Raw genomic sequence first — 20,900 nt, 5'->3', positions numbered from 1 at the left:
ATTTTCAATATGCTCATCAATAACTGTGCTTTTTCTTAATAATTATCAAAACCATGGTTGAGTACATATTAAAATTTATATGTCAGAGGAACCTTTTTTAAAAACATTCAAAATTCTTTATTTTGATTTATTTCAAATTGTAGTCTTTGAAATTTTCTGAAATAAATAGTAAAGTATTGGAGTGAAACGTGAATATCACGTATAGTGTTCATGGTAATACAAAACATCTAGAGAACAACATTGACTTCTGAAAAAACAAGATGAGACTATGTGCCATGAAGGAGTAAGCATCATCATCAAAACATGTCGTATGAGCCTTGTATTGTTACATTATAAATCATTTGCAAACTCTTTATCATGATGAATTTATTAAGTACCTTTTTATTAATTTATACTTGCTAAAAATGATTAATTGCCATCTCTTCAGTAAGAGTTTATTTTGCTTCCGGAAAAGTAAGTATAATATCCGCCATGAATGAATGTAGCGGGAACGTGCCAATGAACAAGACACGGAGAAAAATAACATAAAGTTATTGAAAATTCATATATTTGAGCAATATAAAGCACATTTAATTTATTTTTTTTACATACAGCTGAATAAACTTTGAAATGTGCTTGGGAAAATATGATAGGATTAATATTATAACTTTTTGCAAACACATCTTCAGTACCAATAGATGCTGGCAGTGTACTTTATAAAACAAAATTTTAAATGTTTTGTTTTTTTTTTTCATTTACATTACCAATGTAGAATGTAATAATATGAAAACAATTATGAATGTGAATAATTTTAACAGTTTTTTACATACAAGGACTAATTCTTAGAATGAAAATGAAAGACATTTAAAAGGAGTAGAGGATAATGCGCTGATGCTATTTTTGTTTGATTAACATAAGGCACTCAGGTCTTCTTTATATTCTCAAAATCCTTACTCAACATAGAAAAATTAGTCATTTTATTTTTTTACATACTTTTGGAATTCATTGTATTTTATTATATTATTCAACTTTTTAATATACAGACTAGATTTTATATATTTCGATATATTTTTTTTTACAAAGGCTAATCAAAGAATTGAAATTGTTACGTGCTTATACATGTTTAAGTACAATTTATACAGTGTATGGTGCTTTTTCACAGACTGAGTACATCACAGTGTAGCACGGCTTATTTCCAGCCTGATACAGATTTGCCCTGTCAAGGAACAGACAACTACTGTCAGTTATATCAACAGCGTGACTCCCTAGGATGCTGAAGTCGACCTTTTTCATTGATTTCCCCCAATACCAGTGTCCGGGCAGTTCCATGGATTGTCCTCCGATCCAATAACCGGGAAAACTCCTGTATTCTATTTCTCTGCTCCCATAGTTACCACGATAAGTGAAGGTTGTAATCATTCGCCCTGAAAAAAAAATACATCAAGAGTTGGAAAATTTTCATGACATTGTTTTTTTTCTAAGTTAGGACTCTGTGGTGACTAAACATTTTCAAATTTAATTAAGGTCAGACGACATGTTCCTCAAATGTATGTTTTGTATTCTCTTGGTTTTATATAAAAAAATATTCATATTTGTCATTCTCTACTGATTTCTACATTGTTTTTGAAATGTTTTGAATATAAGTACACCAAAAAATTGTGATATATGTCATTCAGTAGTTTACCCATAAGGGTTTTATAAGAAATTTGACCTTGTGGTATCTTGTCCAAATGCCTGGTAAGGTACCCTAATTTTTTTGTGAGAAAACCTGTTAAAGTACCTATACTTCAATGGCAAATTATTAGGAAAAATTATATATTTTTTTAGGAACGTGTCGTCTGACCGTAACATGAATAAAACATATATTGAAAACAAATTGTGTACAGAAATGTGCGTTTATTCTTAATTTTCTGCAAATAAGACGACTTAAAGCAGCACTGAAAGCAACACGATTTTTTTAAGTGACCCTTTTAAGTGTATGTCAAAAAGGTTTATGTTTGCTGAACGTTTGCACTATAAAGCACCTGGAAAAGGCGGAAATCTACTGTTTGATTTCTATAGAAAGAATCTGGGTCCCCTGCTTGAGGAAACAATAAATGCATGCGTGGATCTAGAGTGGGTCAAGGGATGAGTTGGCACTTAATAAGGGCTGGAGGGGCCACAGAGAGTTACATGTATGGTATAAAATTTAATTGCAAGAACTGAAAAGTTTCTTGACATATCGCCCAGAAATAAAAGTTTACACTCAGACAGATTGTATGAGTTTGTGACTTTGTCCTTTAACTTTTCGAACGCAAAATAAATAGGGGCTTACAGTGGCTCTTGGGAGTTGTTATATAAAATTACCTTGCAAAAGCTCAAAAGCATCCGAAATATTGCGTGAATACGAGTGTTCACAGACAGGTAGAAATACATGTACAGCTAGACAGACAGACGGACAGAGGAACAGAACGACCAAACTTAATATTCCCCACTTTCAAATAAAATCGTACAGTGCACTAGATGACATTTTACCTTTTTGTTGTCCGTGTTCGTTAAGGTAGCCTTGAATGAATGTGTTTTCTTCCGAAGAATCCACTTCAACTAATCTGCTGTCAAAGATGTTGCAAATTTGCTAAAATACCAAACGAAAACAAAAAGGATAAAACAAAGTTTGATTCATATTCATTTAGAAATATTAACAGACACATTTTTTTTCAACCATTAAAAAAGAATAACATTTAGATAATCAACGACTGGATTCAGGGGAGGGGCTGTCTTTTCCAAATTAATATTGCAGTAACTGTTTTAGAACATCTGAGATTGCTTTCAGTTTGAGGATTCTGTCGTATCATACATGTACACAAGGTTATTTTCTTCTTCTGAAACTTCCAAAGAAGTTTTCGTCGCTCTCAACTCCCCGGTGTTATGGTCAATAGATGTTTTTTATTCGACCTGATTTAGATTCGACCATAAGCAAGAATTGCAAAATGGACGAAAATAAAGCATACGAAAAAATGTTTAATTTCCCTGTTAACATTAAATATATATAAAATTTTACGTAGGCCTCTATCCAGGAAGAAACTTCATTGTTCAGAAGATAGCAGGATTCTTCAAACCGTGTATACCCATCAGGACATCTCTTGGTCTTCACACTTTTGGAGGAGTTGCTAATGAAAGTCCCTTTATTGTGAAAGGTACGTATACATATAGTATCAATGAACGTTTATGAATCAATGTGTGAGTAACTGAAGATAAACTGTATTTAATATTCTTTCATACCTGTCTATATTTGATAGCGGTATAATTTAACAGGATATCAAATCATTTACAGAACATCATGTCGTGCAATGTACTGGGTTTGGTAAAGTACACATGAGATAAAGGGATAAATACATGTACCGAAGTAAAATTATAGACTTTTTTTGCTCACACGAATATCTTTGATAAAATCAATAGATTTAATGTTTAATAGTAAATATAATGCATTATTTTTCAAATGATCTATTATTTTTGTTTTAAATCCAACATGTTTAAATCATTTTGTTAACAATCTAGTACAAACACATTAATTATTAAACAAAAGATGTATACATGTTATAATACTGATCAAAAATATTTGTATGCACAACGTTTAGCTGAATTTATAAAATTGTCAGTATTAAAAATATCGTTTCATAAAAACATCACAAATATATAATTCCTTACATATAAAAGTTTCTTGAAAGAATTGTTTAAAGAACCATTTTAATTAAATCCCTTTTTGCACCTACTTAAGCAATATTTTTTTTTTATCTTTAAAATCACTGTAACAGTCAGATATTCATATTTTGAAATACAAATTAATATGTTCGTTCTATTGATATAAGTCATTTGAAAAGTTTAGAACGCAAAAATTACCCCACTTATCATAAAAACCGCTTGCAAGTATAAAAGTAAATACAGTAAACAGCATATTAAAACAAGTGATGTCCATTTGCATTAACTCACACCAAGCTTTTTATCCGTGCTCTGTCGTTTAAGAATATGCACTGTTTAATATATTTTGTTTTTCTCATCGAAGCAATTGTTTAAATACTTAACATACACTTATGTCTAGATTTGAAATCTCGTGATTTAATATCGCTTGGTTACTTACAAGTACTTTTTCCATAGATAGCTTCTCCAGTTTAAGATATATTACGATATTTTTAGAAAGGCATTCTAATGTCACTGAGAATTGTCCTCTCAAATTAATATTAAAAAGTAGAATAAGTATTGTAAAAATATCAATATCACGAGTTTGTCATAATTGAGATTACATGTAAATCATCAGCAAATGTACTTAATTATAAGTTTCGTTAAAATTAACATTAATATTCTGATAACTATCTATGTCTTTCAAAACTACATGCAACACGAAATATACAGTGAAACCTGTCTAATACGACATACACTGTAATACGACTTTTGTGTCTGAATAGATAGGATGTCGGATTGCACAAGAAAACATGCAAACATGCATGTTAAAAATGGAAATGAAATTTTACATCGGATATCACATTATGACGGATTGCACAAGTGTCCGATAAGACAGGTTACATTGTACCGACATAGTTACATGTAAGGTGTTTGAGACAGATATACATGAATCTGAATGAAAAAAAGTAAATCAAGTCAATGCGTGGTCAAACATACAGAAAACGAAATGTAAATGTAGATTAATTATGCGTTTTATGAAAAGTGTAATACATGCACTGATTCGTAAAAATGAGGAAATGTTCCATCTAATGGGGTCGTAGGTCGGGCTAATGTGAAGGTATGCCGAACATACGTGTTAAAGAGGTACATAATCTAAATATTCATGCAACATTATAAATAAATAAAAAATACCTTTATGACGAAATGAAACCATACCAACAAGTCAAAGAAATTTTTTTTCAACATGCTCATCAAAAGCTGTGCTTTTTCTTGATGAGTATTAAAAGCATGGTTGAGTTCAAAGTAAAGAAATAAGTTTTAGAGAAAATACATCTGAAATGCATGTCAAAGAATTGTGTTCATAGTGACACAAAATCAATATGAACAGAACATTGAAACCTGAAAGAAAGAGGTTAAATTGACTGTCATGCATCATATTCAAAGGGTCATACAAGACGTATATTACTTGCATTGTTATGTTCTAAACCATTCGCAATCTCTTTATTAATTAATAATTGTGAGATAAAATAATTTGACATCTTTTCAGTAAGAGTTTATTTTACTTCCGGAAAAGTAATTATAGTATCCGCCATGTATGAAGGTGGCAGGAAGGTGCCAAACCCTGATCCATACTTTACTTCCCTTGTTGAGTTCAGAAACTAAGTGGCCTGCAGAGTTTATAAATCTGCTTTGTTGTTTTTCTATGCACGATAGGGCACGGTCTTCATTATCTACAGATAAAGCTGTGTACACGGTCCCTCCTTGTCTTGACAGGTAAGACCAGGCAAAAGAGTAGACTCCCTTCTCAGGGACGGTGAAGATGCCCGTTTCAGGATCGTAGCCCTCGCCTTTGTTTAATTGAACGTTGTTGAATTTGATAATTGTGTTTACGGAACATCCGTGAGGTGAGACTGAATATTCGCTTGAAAAGCAATGACGTGGTTTGCTGTGCAATCTATATATTAAAAAACAAGAAAATTCATTGAAATACATTTGAAAAGAAATGTAAAGAATAAAGTTAGATGATTGTTAAAAGACAAATGGTTTATTTCCTGTTTGTACGGGTTACATTGATATAAGAACTTTTTTCAATAATATTTTACAGTGCATCATAACGTTTTTAACTATCCAACCACATTATTTAATATTGAAAAATTGAGAGGCTCGCCACAAATGTCAGAAACATACTAACATATAATTAAATTTTCTATACGTAATATATATAATGTTTTACATATATATTTAAAAAAAGTACGAATAAATAGTCGAACGAAAATTAATCATTTTAATGATGACTTGTCTAATATATTCCCCGAGGGGAAATTTAAGAGTTAAAAAAAAAGAATTGCGCCATCGAACTATTTCTTTTTAAGGTTCTATTTTTACCCATTTATTGGGATTTTGTTTTCTTTTTTGGACACAGACAGACCGGTAAATAGGGGAGCAAATGAAGAACTAGTCTTTTCACTTTACAAAATTTTCATTGGTAAATTTTCTATGATTAAAACATTTTTAAAAATCCATTAAAACTATGTAAACAGAACTCTAAATTAAACCTTCATGTGTATTTTTCAATAGCCCGTTGCTAGTAATTTAGTAGTTCGCTTGATCTTGACTGCTTAGGAAACCAACCTTGCTTTGGTTCCCATCCCAGTTTCTTACAAGCACTTCTGTATCCATTCATGTCTCCCATGAATTCATCTGGAGATGAAGCTCTCACATTGGAGAATTTAACAGGGAAGATAATCAGGAGAATGGGAACAATGGAGGTCCACATCATTTTATGACGTACGCTTTAACAATTCTCAGAACAATTGTTTAACAGTTAAATTGAAGATACATCTATAATTTTCGTACGACTTATTGATACTTTACATTACTTTAAAAAGCCACACACAGAAGTTATAGATGTATTCTCAAAACACAATATTCACAATTTAAAAATTATACATCTTAGATGTAATTTTAAAACAAAAATCGTCACCAACTAACGAAGAGCTTTCTTTTGAATGTTAAAATAATGGGAATTGTGTTGAACGCAGTGCTCTCATTCTTAAAATCATTGATATAATTGAATTTTGAAACAGTTTTAAAAAATGAAATCTTACCACTTCTTCAAATGTATCTCTCAACAAGTGTTGCTCGAAAACGCTCGAGTGAAACATTTTAATACTTAATTATAACGAATTAATCTATCAAATTGTATTGGAATTAATGACAGATATGATATATTTAATGCAAATCGGACATAAAATCTACCGACAGCTGCACAAGAATAAATGTAGCGTTGATATGATATTTAGATTGACTTACATACACAAATTATATGATTGCATGCATTATATTATATTTCTTTTCTGAATACACTGTGTAATTGCTAAATTTATTACGAAAATTATACACAATGGAGAAAAATATCAGCAGTCGTGCACTTTTTGTCTTTGGCATGCCTTTAATCATATGTAACGTATTTTCTATTCTAAAAACCTAAGAAATTTCTTGCTATAGATGGCAACAAATTAATTAAAAACGTTGCAAGATAAACCAAAAAGCATAGACACATAAACACTTTAAAAGTTTAGAAAAATAGAGGAAATTTGTTTCATAAATAGTACTGTTGATCATTACCCTTCATAAACAGATGAGGAACAATAAGTCTAGAATTCATGTATAGTAAGTTGTATTTTGAACATACTCATTAAAAAAAGGGTAAAGATTACAATTAGTGATCCATCTAAGAATATTTCTTCTATGGACAGACTGATTTAATTAAAAATCAAGTTTCATAATGTTGATATTTTTACTGAAAAAAGGATACCAATGAAATTGCAATTGATCACAAGTTCATTCTTTAGTTTAGCTTTACCTTGAATGTAAAAAAAAAGTTAACTGTGTTTAACGCTGTGCTCTAAGCTATCGTCATGAAATCGATCTTTTATATCAACAAAAATCTGAATATCTTAACCTTAGGATATAGTACGGTATACATGATTACCCATTTCATACAGATTTGAATCTGTCACACTTAATTTCAAACGTATTGTTATGCTGATATCATCATTTATCATTTACTTTCATCAATATTTCATATCTGACAAAGATTTGTTACTTTGCAGTTAAATAAAGTTCTTTTTAAATTCGTTCCTGAGGTATATATTTGATTTTACACAGATTTAATATGTTGATGATGCGATCGTTATGGCGAGCGCAGATATTTCTTTTGTTGAAATTTAGATCGAACTCATCAAACAATACGTGAAATTTGATTCGTTTAGACCATGACGTCATATGACGTCGTATGTAAGTTACATTACCAAAAGAATTCCTGAAAAGTGCTGAAATTAACTTTCACTTACTACTGAGTCAACTGTAGAAATGTGCACGGAGAATGAAACAGGCCCTAAATTGGCTAAAGAGACGTTTATAAAAATGTCACGATACAGGGCAGCGAATACATCAAACATTGAATATATTTTGACTTTTAAACATTTCAAATGTAGATATAAGGAATGTTTTTAAATTTACTGGTTTATGCATCACACAGTCTTGCACGAAGGCATATTTATCACGAAGCACTTACGCTAATGAAATATGCCTTCATGACAAGTAGCTGTGATTTACATCAACAACTCACACAAACTTAAAATATTCCTTAAGTGATATATAGAAAACCATTTACTATGCTATGTTTGGGATATATGCATTTGACATTGCTATAAAAACAATAGGCTTGTAATGATGTAAAATGTGCCAGTTTATTTTTTTTGTAAATAAGATCATTATAAAGACTTTTTTGCAATACCAAGAGAGTTTTTTTATTTCCCTTTAAATCATTTATCGTCAGACTGTCTCGGGATTCAAAATTTTTTTTTATTCAGAAATATTATTAGTTACACAGTCAGTTAGTGACCTAATATGGAGTCATACAGGGTATGAAATGGAAATCCGTATTGGGCGAGGCGAAGCCGAATCCCAATACGGATTTCCATTTCACACCCTGTATGACTCTGTATTAGGTCACTAACTGACTGTGTAACGAATTTATCCCGCTGAAGACCTTTTCAATATAAAAAAAAAATATTTGTGCATATTATGAAAATATTAGTTTTAATCCAGTAACAATCAACATAAAATATCGTTAAGGTAACAAGAAATTTAACTAAACTACCTACGTAAACCATTTCTTAGCCGCCATTTTTATTTACAATATCAACGCTTCGAACGGAATCGCGTGCCCGATTTTCATATTACGCCTCGACGGAGACGTAATATGAAAACGGAGACGTAATACGGAAAATTTTAGGGCGTCATGTGATTAGCTTTTATCCAATCAGAAATCTACAAATTTGTCTGAAGTGGGATAATTACATTTGCGGTGTCTTTGTCTGAGATAGAATTACAAATTGTGAAAATACTTAAAGTTTATTTTTGCATAAATTTAATGATTCATCAACAGGTGTGGCTAAAAAATATCGCCAGGGACAGGACAAATATAGACAGTGCCTTTGGCGTTTATGCAAAATATCACGCAAGCTGATCGATTGATCACATCATGAAACAAAAAAAAAAGACAGCTATTCCTTAACACATTCAATTAAAGACATTGCGAAGGAATGCATCACAAAAATTTTGCTGAAATTTAAAATGGTTTAATTTTAATAAGTGAATGTACTAGATATATAACTAAGCGCAATGGATGGATGAAGTTTTACTTTCAAGCTTATTGTAATATATCGATCAAAGAATTTTTTTTTTTAGATTTTTTTTTCATTTAATAATATTTATCTTTCAATGATGAGATTTAATTTGAAAACGAGTAGAATAACTTAATCAGATTAGGCCTTGCTTATTTGCGTAAAGTATAGAGCACTTTTTTTGTCATTACCAGCTTTTTTCTGTTGAACAATAAAAAAAAAACTCGTTTGTAATTTTTTTTATTTTCGCTACATACCAATGGTTATATCCCCCCATGTAAGCTGATATCTTAAGGTTCTTAAATATAAATTAAAAATTTCAAATTCAACCTTCACAACTCTTTCTAGGTCACATAAATTTTTATACGTATCATAACCCTTCTTTGCATAACAAAGCATGCTTCAAAATCTGGAAAGATGTTGCCAACTTTCATAGTATCCCGTCTTCGACCAGCGCTATTTTTTCATGCATTAGTTTCTATGATGAGAAAAAACAGACTAACGACATTTTCTTGCTTTGGTAGCATATAAACATTTCTTCCAAGTTCTATTGTTCATACAAGTTATCTCAGAAAAAAAAACATTTAACATAATTATAATGACTTCTTTCCTTTTTTCCTCTGGAACCTAATGGGCTAGTTTTAATATTTGAGAAAGTAAAGTAAACGTTTTTTTTTCCTTTTACAAAGTAATATGAAAGCGGTAAATATACATGTCAAGTATTCATAAAAACACAACAATATACGAGGGTCATTCAAAAAGTTCGTAGACTTTTGTGATAACTTTTTTTACGTCATATTTAAACCAAATTTCGTACATATATTTTAACACCAGATTCAAATATTTTGAGCAAGGAAATTGGAATATATCTTGATTTTTATAAACATTATCAAAAATTTCAGACTGCAAAAATGGGGTCACATAGCAGGGTAAAAATAAGTTATTTACTGTTTTTACGCTTTTCATATCTTTACCCATAGCTCTTTAAAATTGTCCTTAAACGAAATAAAATTTACATATTTGAATTGAATGTTTTTCTATTAATTCAGAAGCTAAAAATTAATGTAAAACAATGCTTTGTTTGAAAGATATTTATTTCTATAGACGGATAGTTTTGATTAAAAATGCAAAAAATCATGACGTCGAAGGACGTCACGGAACAGCGAGTAGCTCGAAAAATTTGTCTTGCATTTGAAAACTTCTTAGTAAATAAACTCCGAAAAAGCTGGAGATACCAGGAAAAATATATAAAATGAGTTGTGTATATGTTTATAATAGAACAGACAATTTTTGATGGGTAAAGACTTTGAATTGGACGATGGACGGTCTGCAAAGAAACAGATTATAGTTAAAAATACTGTTTAAAAAAAAAAAAACTTAGTAACGTCATGAAACGTGATGTGGGCTTCACCGTTGCGGAACTTGTGCAAGCAGAGTTACACGGTAAAGAATTTGAAAATATTGACAATCTTATTTAAGGTTCTCGAGTTATTGTTAAAATACTAGGTGTCAAGTGTAATGGATATATACGTTTTAATGAATGAAGAATACGATACAAATCGTGTACAAATTGAAAACCAACAATGAGTTTGAAAAACTTTCTCGACATTGTTTTTGACGTCACATTGTTTTTAACCATGCTCCGTGGTGACAATAGATGCTGCTTTTCAAATTGGCTAACATGAGTTCCATTTGGTCAAATGGAATGAAACTTCACACAACTATAAAATATATGATTTTACATAATAAAATGTACTGATATTTAACTTAGTAAAAGTAATGTGCTGATGAGGAAGAGGAACATTGTCTACGTACTTTTTTAATGACCCTCGTACATGTATATTGTATATGATAAAAAATTTTATCAGCAATAAATTCATTTGAATATGTATATGTATTTTGAGAAAGAGTTCAGTTCTGGTTTGTTTGTTTTTTAGCAAATATATGCAGATACTGTAAATGTTTTACATTTGGCTGTGTATTCATTCCAGTGGTTTTGCGGAAAGACATTTCTGTTACAACGAACTTTGAAAAATTACACACTTTGAAAAAAAATTAAAAATGCGTTAAATTTGGGATCAAATAAACGCACTTTGAAAAAATAAAAATAATTTTCGAAGTGCGTTGATATCGTCCATATTAATGCACTTTGAAAAAAATGTGTATGACTTGGTAAATATCTTGAAAACGTTAGAAAAATTAAACCTGATGGATAACTTTTTGGTGATAAGGTCACTTCAGGAAGTGAAAATAGGTGATTTTGATTTTGATTTTTCCTTACTTTGAACACTCTTTCTCTTTATTCTTTTTCCAGTTTGCATGCATTTAATGCAAACTTAAAGTTATTGAAAGTTTTCAACGTCACACCAGTTATGCAAATACATATCTTTCGCATTAGCATAGGCATCGGTGCATCGGTACCCGTGGGGGGAGGCGGGTTTGTCAGAAAAATGTTTTGCAAAGATATACATAATACAGGCGTTAGAAATTCAGGCTAACCTTGGGGGAGGGGGTCCACTTTCAATTTGCTACTGACGGCTATGTATAAGGGGGAAAAGAGTTGCACTGAGCGACGTTCTATATACTCATCTTCTTCTTGTTCTCAATGAGGGAAATCAATATATATATATAAATTAAAACGTTTTTCGAAAGATATATTTATTGAAAACTTATTCTCGTTATAACTCAAATCTAAGTCCAGAATTTTTGTTTTATACATATTTTTTCTAAGTGCGTTAAATGTCCTCATAGTAAGAAATGTTGATGTACACTCTTCATGCACTTTGAATTTTTTTCAAAGTGCGTTGAGTGTGTCCCAGATTTAATGCACTTTGAAAAAAAAAAACTTCAGTGAGTTGATTTTGTCCCAATTTAAATGCACTTTGAATTTTTTTTTTCAAAGTGCGTTGCGCACACTTCCGCTAACCCAAATACAACCTTAAATGTCTTGCACAGATATACATAGAAAAGAATATTAGAAACTGGCTAAATTAAATCTACACTTACGTGTTTAAACTTCAATTTTCGCATAATATCGTACACGCTTTATACATATATAATACATTTACGGTATTCTGCTCTCCTTCGTAGCTATATACAGTACAGTCAACGCGGTTTATGCATTTACCGCGCACCCCCGCGGTGTGAATCTCATCGCGGCTAGTACAGGTGTCTCAGGTAAAAACCGCGTGCCCCCGCGGTTCAGTAATCCAGGTAAATCACACCGTCGCGGTGCATCCTACCGATTACAGGTGAAAAAACAGTCTTCGTCTAAAACGCGAGTTACCTCCCTTTGAAAATATCAACCGAAACAAAATAAAACGTTTAATGATATTTTAGAATTTATTGTCGCTGGAATATTTGAAGTACAAAATGAAAATTAATTTTTCTAAAAAATATACTGTCTCTCATGTATCTAAATAATTATAACAATCGCCAAAGCAATTTTCAAATAGCGTTTACTAATTCTTGACACTATGAATTACTTTTTTAAAATGTGTTCATTCTATTTAGATCCACGACTTTCGATATAAATTACTGAATGTGATATATTTATACGACAAAGCAAGGTAAAACACCCAGTATGCTATTCATGATATTCAATATTAATTTGTATTTTCGTAGCGTGTTTTTTTTTTATGTTAATAGTGGATTGATTAAAGAAACGATCTATCGCAGTGTCACTTTCATTGGGGCTATAAATGAAAGTATTTTAAAATTATTAATCTTCAAATCTAGGATTATAATACGCAGAAGATTTTTATGTAATCAGCATTCTCCGAGTCGTCTTTATTCTGGGGCAATGTTCTTGAAATCAATAGGGTGTGTATGTGCGTGTAATCTGATGGCATACCAATCCGTAGAAGATAAAATAAAATTACATAATGTCTTGAGCTAGACCTGGTACGCATACTTGGTCCTCACAGCTGTACACTGGACAAGGTGCGATCCCCTGCACCAGCCCTACCCCTGCGTGCCCGAAAGCGGGTCAGTGAATTTCAACTGTCGTACATGTTTAACATACTTCACAGTGACATTCACATGGATCATATTATTTAATACATATTTGAATAAATTATTTAAATTTACGATATGCAGATTACCATGATTACTTTCGTGTAAAAAGTTAATTTTGATGTAACAATCATCCCCCCTTCCCCCCTTATTAACTTGGACTCTATTAATGTGTCTTACACAAAACTCAACACAATCACAACTTTGGATGGGGGTTATTTTCCCAATATCAGTAGATAGAAGCTAAGTTGATTTAGAAAATATTGTATTCATGTATGAAAATTAGATCAAAACAGTGCAAAGAAAAAAAACCAAGCTCATTCCTGCAAAATTCTATTAGGACTATTTACATCGCGTAAACAAAAATTTACTGAAAAAGAAATTCATAAACACCATAAATAATATCGGAACAACATTTTATGTACATTTTGCATTGAGAAAGTAATTTTTTTGTCCTTGTTAGATCTAGTACATGATCATACATGTATACACAGTGTACATGTAGCTGCACGGACTAATCGCGGTCTCCTTAGTAACTGGTGGATTCCTGTGTATTGTGCGCGTTCAAGCGGAGAGGGTTTCCTGTCTCACAGTGACACTGTACTGGGAATAATTTCACACCTTTGTGAAAGACAAAGGATTTGGATTTTCGCAACATGTTGACAGTTTTAAAATATAAAATCATAAACCGGAAGGATTATAATTTTTGACCCCCCCCCCTCGCCCCCCGATTCCCTTACTGCCGTCTGCATGAACTTCATATTTTTTTTTATATAAATAAGGTTGTATGTTTCAATAACATCAATTTTACATTTTGATTCACAAAAAAGACTGATCTTAATTAATTAAAACGACTTTCCCTGTATATGCTTCGTCTTCTACAAATACAAAAAATTGGAATGTTAACACCGAGGGCTGTTCCTACAGAATTACGACAAGCTTATGTATTTCATTGCGTAGTTAATCCCATACGTTGACAGGGGTGGCTATAGAGGTGTAAATGGTAGAAATAATATTAATTCTTTTACATATACATGTACATATAAAGCAAAAGGACGATATATCAATTTATTATGCACAACAGTAATGCACAACAAAGGACCCCGTTTCATCTGTTTACTATTATTATGCGGAAAGAAAATTTTAAGCTTTCTCTTATTTTATTTGCACATTGATAATTAATTAAGTAACACTCTAAACTGCATATAAATGGAGTTTTATGAAGAGACTTACTTTTACAATCGACGGCTGACTTTTACAATTTATACATAGACCAACTCCATTATTTAAAATGTAAAAGTCAGCTTTCGAATGTAAAAGTTAGTCTTTTCATAAAACTCCATTATTTCTAGTACTCAGTGTTTTCAGTTAACACGCTTTTCTACGAAAGCCCAGAAGGCTCATTCGAGATTCGAGTTTCCAAATACGAGATTCGAAATTCGAGATTCAAAATTCGAAATTCGAGATTCAAAATTCGAGTTTCGAGATTCAAGATCCAAACGAACCAATCAAAAGCGGGTTCAACATTTGATTACTCCCCTTTATTATGTTTCTACTATCAAGAAATAATTCAATATAATTATATCAAATGGGTCATTTGATTAAATTACAATGCAAGAAAAAGTGTTATATATACTAGACGTAAATTTAAATAATTAATGGATTTTTGATCAGCAAAAAATATATCAATTTATATTATAGATTCTTAAATATTAAATAGATTACATATGTCAGGAGTATATATATTTTTGTATCGTCAACTAATTACCGGCCAGGAGGCGGTCGGCTCTATGATATGAAAGTTCGAAGTCGCTGTTAAAACAATTTAAATAAAAAATATTTAACATTAATATAGTAGTATATTAAAAAGAGCGTCTTAAGGTTAAAGAAGAACGCACCATAAACATAAAATTAAAAATTCTTATGAAGAATGAGGTAAATATTTCATCCAATCCTATTTATGAATTTAGACATGTTTGAGGTGCGGAGAAAATTAGGACATGTGTTGGGCGTAGTCTAAAGCAAAGACCACGTTATGTATATTACGCAATTTTACTTTCTCTATTCAAACGGGATTTGTTGTACGTATTTATTTTAAAATGACGTGTACGTATGTACATATATAAACATTTTGAAACATATGTTTAAATGTTAATTCATTAAAAGACTTAGCAGGCTACAGAATATTACAAGATTTGGCCCTTAGCAGACGAGGATAATGCACGTTCTACAATGTGCCAAGAATTTTCCCGCTACAACTCAAAGAGAAGAAATGTAGTGGCGGATCTTGAGGGACCATAAAAGGAACAATGAATTGGTTTGCGGCCGATTTTTGACGCTTGCGTCAATATATGTTTCTTGTCTTAATTTTTAGAAAAACACGTACGTGTGGACAAGACCCCCCCCCCACCCCCATCCCCTTCATATTGAACCCCAGGGCTTATTTCTCTGTTATGTGTAACCTTACAATACGAAAAAATCGCTGGCGTAAAACCCCCAGAATATTTTCCGGGAATTTCCGCACTAAAAACTTAGGTTATTGGCCATACCCAGCGTAACCATTTTGTATCCTTTATAACCCCCTCTTTATTTCTTCTCTCCATGCACTCCCATTCCCTTCCTTTCTTATCTCTCTGCACCCCTTTTCTTCTTTTTATATTATTGTATTTTTGTTGCTTGTACATCACGTGTATATATTTTTATTTTTATTTGTGTTGGAGAGGACAATCTAAGTTGGCATAACTTGTGTCCAATCCCATTGATTGTATTCAATAAAATATGTTTAAATCAACCCCCAGAATAATCGCTCAACCAAAAAAAAAAACCAAAACAAAACAAAAAACCACAATTTATTACCCCACTTTACAAGAAAGAATGCTGTTTACGGAGAAAATGTGGGATTATTACGTGATGCAGAGTCAGTCCGATAGCATGGACTAAGACAGAAATACATTGTATATTTAGAGACAGTGCAGTGGCGGATCCAGAGGGGGGGTTACGGGGGTTGCAACCCCCCCCCCTTTGGATTTGCAATTTAAGAGAAAGAGAAATAAGAAAGTTCCCATTTTTTGTTGTGTTTTTACTATAGGAAATGTAAGGTGAAAGGCTAATGTTGTATTATATAAAGAAATTCGGTTGTAAAAACAAAATAAAAACCCTCCCTTTACAAAATAGGATTTTCAGGTTCGGAGATTTATTTTCCTTTCTTTTTCAAAAACTTTCTGGTAATGTATAAAAGTAATTTTTCCCAGACTGATCAACGTTCCACTTTCAAAAACCATACTCCATCCTGTATCGATATTCTATTGAGTTATTTAACTATATGTATGTGTACAACGTACGTTTTAACTGTTTTCGCCTTCAACCCCCCCCCCCCCCTTTTTGAAAAATTTCTGGATCTGCGCCTGCAGTGTGAATCGACATTTAAAGTTAAAACAAAATAAATGCATTTAATACCAGAGGGGGTACAACGTAAACAGACTGGAGTGGCATATCTTTCTCTTATAATGTATAGTGGGTACTTGGGGGATGTTGAGCGATTATTCTGGGGATTTTACATTTTTTTGTTATTGTATACATAATGAATAAGTTAAATAAATATATCTTATGAAAAAAAATTTCCAATAAGCCCTTCGGTTGAATATAGAGTGTGCGGGGGGGGGGGGGGGTCCCACCCACAAGTACCCACCCACAAGTACCTGTAGTTTTCCTAACAGAAGAAATTCATAAAAATGACGCTTAGTAGACAATTCAAAAATGTACATGTATATACTCCTGATATATGAAATTTATTTAATATTTAAGAATCTATAATATAAATTAAAATATTTTTTGTTGATCAAAATTCCATTAATTATTTAAATTTCCTTCTAATATATATAACACTTTTTCTTGCATTGTAATTTAATCAAATGAACCATTTGATATAATTATATTGAACTATTTCTTGATAGTAAAAACATAATAAAGGGAAGTAATCAAATGTTGAACCCGCTTTTGATTGGTTCGTTTGGATCTTGAATCTCGAAACTCGAATTTTGAATCTCGAATTTCGAATTTTGAATCTCGAATTTCGAATCTCGTATTTGGAAACTCGAATCTCGAATGAGCCTTCTGGGCTTTCGTACTTTTCTCATGAACATTGTTCGTACTTACAAGAAGTTACCTTTAAAAATGTAACTATGTTTTCAAGCCGAAATGCGCTGCCGTTTAAAATGAATTTTGCCGAGTTGAAAAAAAAATAATAATACGAGAGAGAGAGAGAGAGAGAGAGAGAGAGAGAGAGAGAGAGAGAGATTTACAGCACATTGCCTATAAACATGTTTCAGAATATTTAGCTCTTCCATCCATCGAATATTTATCGAAACATGTATGCGTTTCATTGTAAAAGTGATACACGGTATATAGTCAATAATTTAGAGAAAATAAAGTTTATGCTGAGGATATAATTTATTTTTTAGAAACTTACATTTATCAAACATCATAATAACTTGAAAAAACAATCATACGCTATTTTTTTTTTTTTTTTTTTTTTTTTTTTAATTCTTCGGGTAGCAGTAACATTGTAATAATATTTTTAATAGCACCATTTTTTTTTTAATCAAAACCTGCAATTTTACGGACCGAACAATATTCAGTTATAGATATTATTGGGCCGTACAGGTAAAATAAATCCGATAAGCCAGTCAACGGTAAGTCACACCGCCGCGGTCTATACCTGGCTACAGGTAGGACCGCGATGAAATAACCGCGGGGGTGTATCGCGGAAAGGATAAAAACACCGCGGGGGGAGCGCTGTTTAATGCCTAATCCGCGTTGACCGTACTGTAGCTAGACGTAACTATTTTTGAATCCTGAGAAATAAGTAAACTTGTCAGCATGTATGTAACCAGCCGTCACATAGAAAGTTCTGATCCAGACTTTGTTTCCTTTCTTCAGTTCATAAAGCAAATGTCCTGAGGTGTTAATGTGGGCACTTTGTTGATCATATATACAGATCCTTGCTTTTGATGCTCCATCTACCACTGCTTCTAAGTAAACTATTGATTTCCTGGAGGAAATAAATGTCCACTCGAAGAAATAGACGCCGTCCTCTGGTGCTGTAAAAACCCCTGTTTGGGGATCATATCCGTTTCCTTTATTCAACAAAACATCCTCAAATTTTATGATTGTGTTCACAGGAACGTTCCTGAGATGAGATTTTAAGGCCGCATGGAAGGCGATAACTTGGTTAAGTTGATAACAATCTGTCATGAACAATTAATGAGATATTTTAAAATGATTTATAGTGACATTTTCAAAGACCAAAAAGAACTTTACAAAGTTTACTGCATGATCTTTATGACATATCTATTTTTTTCTACAGTGCATGTAACTCATGGGATATCATTTTGAATTCAACGGTTGAGACGTCTCTATTTTTTGTGTGACCTTCATCACGTCAAATACCTTGAATGTACGTACTTTATATAGATAATACAGAGGAAAGTGTGTGTGATTTCGATAAAAAATTCATCTAAATATAGGATATTCTTTACTTGAAATGTGAAAAATACCCTTTTTTGGCTCCCATCCAAAACGTTGACAGACGTTTATATATCCATTGAAGTCCTCGATGAAACCAGATGGCGAAGAAGATGCCAATACTCTCCAGAAAGTATGGGATGTAAAAGAAAACAACAAAAAGAGAAAAATGTTCCACATTTTTTTTAGAACCTGTAATTAGAAAAGATTTTCATTTCAAAAACGTCTTTGTTGTAAATAAGCACTTTAACAAGAAACGTAAGTTTTACAGCTTTCAAGCAAGCTATTTTATTACAATAAACATATACTCAAAAATCTTTTTTTTTAATTCTAAGAATCAACCTTTCAATTTCTTTCCTGACACATATTTTCGGGGGGGGGGGGGGTGTTTAAATTTGTGTCTTAAAAAATATAAGATTGTTGTCCAAAATAATCGTGAGAATGGCGTTTTTCTTTTTAAACAGTCCCATTAAGTTCTTTGAGAGCAGTTGTATTGTACGCGTGGTGGTCACCCATGGTAAAACTTTCACCTGCGTCAGTTACGCATTAAGTTTTATTTTTACGCCACTTAAAAAATCTTTTGGGTAACATTTTCCCGTGAATTGAAAATCTGGAACATATAATTATTCTCTCTTATTAAAACTAACCGTAGTTAATAAAATTTATCATGTTTAATTTCAATGCATAGCAGCAATTATATAAACACTTAATTAAGGCAGAAAGTCGACAACAATAAGGGATCAAAATTTAACATACAGAGTTTAAAAAAAAACATATTAGACTCGCACATTAATTCTGCTCAGATAATTACTCGGCGAATCATTGATGCAGTTAGACTTACACTGAAAATCGGTAATTATGTCAAATATGGATTAAAATATTACATGCAGTAAACAGGAAGATTTCTACTGAACGGATAGAGATGATAATCTGACTAATTAAATTGTGATCAACTTACAAGCTGCATACAAAAAAAAAAAAAAAAAAAAAAAATTTGCGAAAAATTATAGATTTTATAAGGTTTCTTACACCTTTCATGAAAACGATACGAATTAGCAGGTTATAAGTTCTTTAGAAGTGTTCAAAATGTTACGTTGCTGTAAATTTAAAAAAAAAAATCATAATCTACAGGACACCTGCTTATTTGTGTCTGGAAAAGGATAATTGTGTCTGGAAAAGGATAATTTACAAAAATAAAATGAAGATAAAAAAGACAATGATTTTTCTCAATCTTCTTTCAAGCCACATTATGTTTGATAATCCCCCCCCCTTTCTAGAAGGCGATACTAATTAGCTACTAAAAACTCATCAAAAGTCTGCGAATTTATGTGACGCTATTGTACTTTTTTTTTAAGTAAAATGATAATTAAGGGATTCATGCTTATCTAATTGCGTCTGAAATGGATATTTTAGTACGAAAATTTCTAATCAGTGTTGTTGTGAAACCTGGAAGATGAGTTTCGCTGGATGTCAGTTGAGTGAGTTTTAAAAATGCATGTACACTTGATGTGGTCAGAGCTAAATAATTTTAAAGGTGTGTTAAACACACGGCACCCCGGCCCTCTGGCTGTGACCCAATATTTTTTAAACAGGTGTGGACTGACCATAAGAATGTTTCAAATCACAAGAGAAATTCTTTCCGCGTAAACAGACTCTCAGGGTATATTCGATTAAGCGACACGGGTTACACGAGTCACTAGAGTTGTAAATAAAACAACCTATCTTCGACACGGGTGATCAACTCGTGTTACGCGAGTATAAACCTCAGTTTACCTGGAGTAACAGGTGAAAGAAATGGCGGGAAGTGAAGTCGCATTGTTAATCCAAAAACTGTTTCTGCATAAATTTGTCAGTGTTTGTATTAGAAATTTACAACGTCAATGAAAAAAAGTCTGCATTATAATTTTGATATCCCTCCCTTTTTTTATTTTTTAGGTCAACCTCTTAAAATTACGGCTGTGTTATCATTGGCAGTTTTTAATTCTTTTTTTTAAATAAATTTTTTTTTAAATCTGCCTATAATTATTGCCC

At 31.9% G+C, this 20,900-nt stretch overlaps 1 protein-coding gene and 1 pseudogene across 1 annotated transcript; both read right to left on the bottom strand.

Annotated features, from left to right (window-relative positions):
• Positions 1-1,070: 1,070 nt before the first annotated feature.
• LOC134277364 (C-type lectin domain family 7 member A-like) lies at positions 1,071-3,178 on the bottom strand (the record flags this gene model as incomplete). Its single annotated transcript, XM_062759699.1, has 3 exons — positions 1,071-1,403; positions 2,494-2,593; positions 3,020-3,178. Coding segments are annotated over 3 exons (549 nt in total), but the record flags the coding sequence as incomplete, so codon positions are not given.
• Positions 3,179-5,053: 1,875 nt separating this feature from the next.
• LOC134277371 (uncharacterized) lies at positions 5,054-19,055 on the bottom strand (annotated as a pseudogene).
• Between the last annotated feature and the right edge of the window lie 1,845 nt (positions 19,056-20,900).

The sequence above is a fragment of the Saccostrea cucullata genome, unplaced genomic scaffold, assembly GCF_032062105.1.
Source record: "Saccostrea cucullata isolate Sc308-1 unplaced genomic scaffold, CSIRO_AGI_Scuc_v1 ctg697, whole genome shotgun sequence".
Lineage (NCBI taxonomy): Eukaryota > Metazoa > Mollusca > Bivalvia > Ostreida > Ostreidae > Saccostrea > Saccostrea cuccullata.
This window is presented reverse-complemented; position numbering and strand designations above follow the sequence as displayed.